The sequence below is a fragment of the Nanorana parkeri genome, unplaced genomic scaffold (genome assembly GCF_000935625.1).
Source record: "Nanorana parkeri isolate BGI_ZX_2015 unplaced genomic scaffold, ASM93562v1 scaffold802, whole genome shotgun sequence".
Classification (NCBI taxonomy): domain Eukaryota; kingdom Metazoa; phylum Chordata; class Amphibia; order Anura; family Dicroglossidae; genus Nanorana; species Nanorana parkeri.
Window position 1 is genome coordinate 569,528 of NW_017307070.1, and position 6,326 is coordinate 575,853.

General features: G+C 46.7%; 1 protein-coding gene across 1 annotated transcript in view; it reads right to left on the minus strand.

Annotated features, from left to right (window-relative positions):
* ROBO3 (roundabout guidance receptor 3) overlaps positions 1 to 1,883 on the minus strand; it is a 136,753-nt gene extending 134,870 nt beyond the window's left edge. The window contains exon 1 of the mRNA XM_018564975.1: positions 1,393 to 1,883. Coding sequence (XP_018420477.1) covers positions 1,393 to 1,447 — 55 coding nt within the window. The 5' untranslated portion in view covers positions 1,448 to 1,883. The remainder of the gene's footprint in view (positions 1 to 1,392) is intronic.
* Positions 1,884 to 6,326: the final 4,443 nt, after the last annotated feature.

A 6,326-nucleotide genomic window follows, 5' to 3' on the forward strand; every position in this document is an offset into this window, starting at 1 on the left:
CACTGAGGTCCAGGTGCTGGGGAGCTACGACTCCCAGCAAGCCACAAGCTTCTCTTCTAGCTGCAGGCTGTCAAACTTCATATAAAACCAAAATGAGAGGATAACCATCAACACTTCATCTCAAACAATTCACATCATCGGAAGATACAACCGGCCACACATGGAGCAATATATCATCAGATACAACAGACATTGGATCGGAGCCAACCCCATCACACCCCATCCCTGCAGAGGCTGATCCCTTCCTACTCAATGATACCCCCAGGATGTCTATACACACAGAGTGCGGATATTATCTATATCAGTACACAACCTCCAACGACTAAACATCTTCCAGCAGAATCGGGATATCGATCAGAGAGAGAACATTTGTTACAATGTACAGAAATTCTCCGGTCAGCTGATCTTTCTCCCGTTCCTAATGAATGGAATTTCCAAGGAAAAAAAGTTTTTCTATCTAATAAAGTTCCCAAATCTTAGTGCCAAAGACCTGCAAGACTTCTGTTCTTCCAAGACCGGGTTGCAGCCCCCCAGCGGGGATACCACTCTAATATCACATTGGTCTAAGACCAACACGTAGCCCAGATCAGGTCACCACTCTAGTATAATGTTGGTTTTAGACCCTCACAGGTTCTCCGGTGAGGGCACCCATCTAGTATTATCTTGGTCTAAGACCAACATGTAGCCCCCCCAGCGAGGATACCACTCTAGTATTTGTTGGTCTTAGCCCTCGTTCACACCTGAACGTTTTGTAGCGCGTTCTACGCTCGACGAACGCTCTACAAAACGCTCAAACATCTAAATTCCATTGTATTCAATGGGTCTGGTTCACACCTCGGCGTATTTCAGCCCGTCCCTAACGCGCTACAAAACGGCCCACGCCTGAAAAGGTACAGGTACTACTTTGGGCCGTTTTTTTTGTTGCGCATTTCCATTGGGATACAGCCAAGTAGCTCTCGGAAACGCGCGTTTGTCGCGCGATTTTTTTACCGTGAATCGCGGTTAAAAAAAACGCGCGACAGACGCGCATATGCAATACGCCTAGGTGTGAATCAGGGCTTATACCAGCACACAGAACCCCGATATGAGTACTACTCCAGTATTTTCTTGGTCCAAGACCAGGACATAGACTTCCGGTGAGGGTACCACTCTAGTATTATCTTGGTCTCAGCCCAGCATGTGGCCCCTGGTAAGAGTACCACTCTAGTATTATCTTGGTCTCATCAGAGCAGCATGTGGCCCCTGGTTGGAGCACCACTCTAGTATTATCTTGGTCTCAGACCAGCATGTAGCCCCCTTACAAGAGTACTACGCTCGGGAAGAAGCTCTGCTCACTTCTTGGACTCCTTAGAACAAGTTTCTTGTTATCTTTAGCACTGGCACACGGCTTACCTAGAAGGGGACAGATGAGCGCAGAGACCATCCAGAGAAGAGTCTGAACCCACATCTTCTGCTTCCTCTATAATCCAGGGCAGATCCTGAGCAATCCCACCAGATAAAGTGCAATAAGGATAAGAGTTCCAATAGGATCCTAGTCACTTCCCTGTCCAGACATCTGCTTCCCCATCCATGCGGGATCGCCAGCCTGACCTCAGCTCAGCTGCGGAGGGGACTTCTGAGATAATCCGCTCCCCGGATGCCCCCGACCCTCCTGCCACATAGAGGCCAGTGAGCTTGCAATTAGATGGCTCCTCTCAGTTGCTGCATTCAGGCACATGAGAGCCACAGTGATGACAATGATACTCCAGGCTCCAGCCACAGATACATTGCATCCTCTTCTATTCCAGGTTCAGGGCTGAGTGTGCACAGAGAGCAAGCCCCTCACTCATTGTGTCAGGCACAGCCCCTCCCTCACCGCCCTTAAAGGAGCAGGCACCAGCATTTCCCTATTCATTGCTCTCTTCCTTCACAATTACTGATCAGCAGAATGAATGAGGAAGCCAGGCTGCAGGCAATACGATACAAGATGACTCCTGCTTCCCGATCGAAGGTTTTACAATTGACAAAATATCAGAATTGTAAATCTAAAGCAGCAAATCGGTAACATGTAGATTTAGGTTCATTCCCCCAAAAGCTTTTATCCATCTTTTTTATATTTTGACACAAGCGGCCGTACATTTGTTGTGGAGAAATCAACGTTGATGGTACTTGGAGAATTCTTTTTAAAAACAAATACATTAAACTAAGAGCAAAACAATGATAACAGTAACAAGGATATTTCTGGCACTTCTTTAGGTTTGACAAAATCAAAAAAAAAAAGAAAGATAAAGCAAATAAAAAAGCACATTATAAAATAGAAATAATATAAAATAAAAAACAGGCATACCAAATACATGATTAAACTAATGTAGCAAGTGGTGGAGAGAGAGAGAGAGATAGTGAGAGAGAGTGAGACACAGAGTAGGAGACAGAAATAGAGGGGAGACAGACAGAAAAAGAGAGGCGCACATGTTATTCTTCAGATATACACACAGCACTCTCTTGCTCCATGCTTCTTCTGCTCTATGAGGAATGGGTCTCATCGCATTGTAGAGCTCAGGATGAACTGCAATAGTAACAGCGCCATCTACAGGCCACTTCAGCTCTGCACAGAAAGCCTCAGATCAGACGCAGGATTCGCAGCCACATGTTTGTGTGAACATTAATGTGCTGTGTATGTGCTTTCCTGGTCAATGTCAGTGGCACCCCAATATGCACACACAGGCAAAACAAATACTCTTGTGCTCGGTGCATGTCATAAAAAAGACATAGTGTATGTTGTATTGAGGTGCATGAGAAAACAGGAGGCTTGGCCTGTCAATGTGTGTCCATGGGCCAAAACAAGTAGCCGCCCCCTTTGGTGCACTGTTGGGGTGTTGTGTTTGTTTGAGCATTGAAAAATTAGAGGATTATTTGCCAAAAATAAAGGGATTATTCCTCATTTTATGACAGTCAGCAGAGCCGTGCAAATCATTATTTTCCTGCCTATCAGCCAGATGTACATGCAGAACCTGTATGATTAGACTGTCTCATTGGGCACCCCATAGAAGCCATGATTTCCTTACACTGCACTGATGTGCACTGCACTTAATGATAAAAATGCCTGGAACAGCTGCATGCAGTTTGGAATACATGGCTCTATAAAATATATATTTGCACTATACAACGGCATATCTGGATGTGCATCTGGCTGATGGGGTGTAAAGGAATGATTTGCATGGCTCCACCCACTATCCTAAAATGAGGAATACTCAGGGACGTCCCGAGGCCGGGTGACACCCCCGTGACGTCACCACGTTCGTGCATGTGATGTCATTGCACATGCAAGGCCATCTATGTGAGAGAGGAGGGGACATTCACCCAGTGGGATAAGGAATGCTGCCGGGTCGCCTCCTCTCTCTCCTGCAATTGTCAGGCTCGCAGTCCATGATCAAGTGCCCGACTTTTCGGAAGGGGTGGCACCAAAATGACTGTCAAGTCATTTTGGTGTCACCCATCCAATGGTGTCACCCGGATGCAGGCCGCACCCACCTTGTGACGCCACTGGGAATACTCCGCTTATTTTTGGGATCTGAGATGGAATACGACACATGGATATGTTCTGTTCTCAGAACGCTGCCCTGCTTGGATTCGGTTGGAGGACTTTTTTACTCCTTTACTCCCTTCTCACCATCACCTGTATGGTTATACAAATGCAATTCAAGTAGATGTCCCATTTCTTGCTATGTTGTCATCTGGCCAATCGGATCTCCCCCTGGACCAGTAGCCAGACAAATCCTCATTTTTACAGGTAAACTATAGGGGCCCAATTCACACCTCCGTTCTTTGTTTAGCACGCACGGTGCAACGACATGGCTCCACCCACTATCCTAAAATGAGGAATACTCAGGGACGTCCCGAGGCCGGGTGACACCCCCGTGACGTCACCACGTTCGTGCATGTGATGTCATTGCACATGCAAGGCCATCTATGTGAGAGAGGAGGGGACATTCACCCAGTGGGATAAGGAATGCTGCCGGGTCGCCTCCTCTCTCTCCTGCAATTGTCAGGCTCGCAGTCCATGATCAAGTGCCCGACTTTTCGGAAGGGGTGGCACCAAAATGACTGTCAAGTCATTTTGGTGTCACCCATCCAATGGTGTCACCCGGATGCAGGCCGCACCCACCTTGTGACGCCACTGGGAATACTCCGCTTATTTTTGGGATCTGAGATGGAATACGACACATGGATATGTTCTGTTCTCAGAACGCTGCCCTGCTTGGATTCGGTTGGAGGACTTTTTTACTCCTTTACTCCCTTCTCACCATCACCTGTATGGTTATACAAATGCAATTCAAGTAGATGTCCCATTTCTTGCTATGTTGTCATCTGGCCAATCGGATCTCCCCCTGGACCAGTAGCCAGACAAATCCTCATTTTTACAGGTAAACTATAGGGGCCCAATTCACACCTCCGTTCTTTGTTTAGCACGCACGGTGCAACGCATACACAAAGGTGTGAAAGAGCTGTGAGGTTTTTATTCAGCTATCTGACAGCTGAAGGGGCCCCAGGGCCCGGCAGAGAGGAAGAATAAACATGTGTTCTTGGCCTTTGTCACCTAACAGTACTCGGTGTCACCGATATCATTCTCCATAAATGTTTAATAACAAAATCACCTCCTCAAAATATTGTAACAAATGTATCCCAGTGGATGTGACACTGGACACCCGTCCTGTCTTCTAGTCTATGGCTAGCTACATCTTTATGTATTTGGTTTTGGGTAGGGAAGGGTTAATTTTTCAGAATGCACTTTAATAGAACCTTGTCCAGCTCACATCCTCTTCGAGGGACTTTCCAAATATTCGCAGAGGAATGAGATCATCCGACAGGACCGCGTGGAGTCGTGTCCAGATTCCTGGCCAGCCTTGTATTAGGGTCATGAGATCAGCGCTGACCGCACTGCGCTCCCGATACATACAATGCCACAAAAGTATGTTATTGACTTCTGTGCGAGGGGAGAGGAATTTGGGAAATGCTGTTACTGCCTTAAAAGACAGTATTTGGGTTTTCTGGGTGAGAATGCAGCTTATCCATTCACTAGAGACCGGTGACATCACTGAGAATGCAGCTTATCCATTCACTAGAGACCGGTGACATCACTGAGAATGCAGCTTATCCATTCACTAGAGACCGGTGACATCACTGAGAATGCAGCCTATCCATTCACTAGAGACCGGTGACATCACTGAGAATGCAGCCTATCCAATCACTAGAGACCGGTGACATCACTGAGAATGCAGCCTATCCATTCACTAGAGAGCGGTGACATCACTGAGAATGCAGCCTATCCATTCACTAGAGAGCGGTGACATCACTGAGAATGCAGCCTATCCCTTCACTAGAGACCGGTGACATCACTGAGAATGCAGCCTATCCAATCACTAGAGACCGGTGACATCACTGAGAATGCAGCCTATCCATTCACTAGAGAGCGGTGACATCACTGAGAATGCAGCCTATCCATTCACTAGAGAGCGGTGACATCACTGAGAATGCAGCCTATCCATTCACTAGAGAATTTTCATTGTCGACTCCTTCTATAAAAGTTGTTGGGGAAATTGACTTTTGTTGAATGGAGGGCCACTCATAGGGCCACTGATGGGGCCACACACTCCTCGAATTAGGCAGCAGGACAACAGTCATGTTAATAGTAAACTTTCAGGAGGTAACAATGGCCAGCGACTGTTTAGTATGTAAACGTGGCTCAGTCATTGTGTGTATTGGGCTTGCTCTGTTAGTGTTTGATGCTCAGCGGGGGGCTCTGTACATTTTATTAGCTCCGAACTTTACACTCAACTTCATTTTCCTTTCAGCGTTTGCACTTTAAATACTACACAGAAAGGAAACAAGCCTAAAGCAAGCTTTGCTCAGACCGGCCTCCTCCTCCTCCCGACTCATCTTCTGGTTTGGTTCGCAAATATATTTAGACTTGAAACTAAACAAATATACATTTTACCCTTCAACAAAAGGAAGTCTATGGGGCAGAGACTGCAGCGGAAAGAATGAGACTCTGTGGTGGACAAGGACAGTGACTGAGAGAGATACAAGACGCCTCATCAACATTCACCTATCACTGAAGCAGACTGAACCCCAATAGTGGAATCCCCCCCTTTCTTGTTGTTGTGGATCATAGAACCTAAATCAGCTTTTATTGCTGTCTCTGTCCCATGGAGGAAATCCCCCCCTCCCCCCCCATTACTTCCTGTGGGATCACCAGCACAGGAAATGAAGATGAATCTGCCCAATGGTGTCACACCTCTAAAATATGGGCAGTTATCCAGCTACAGACACATTTAAACCCCGGGACA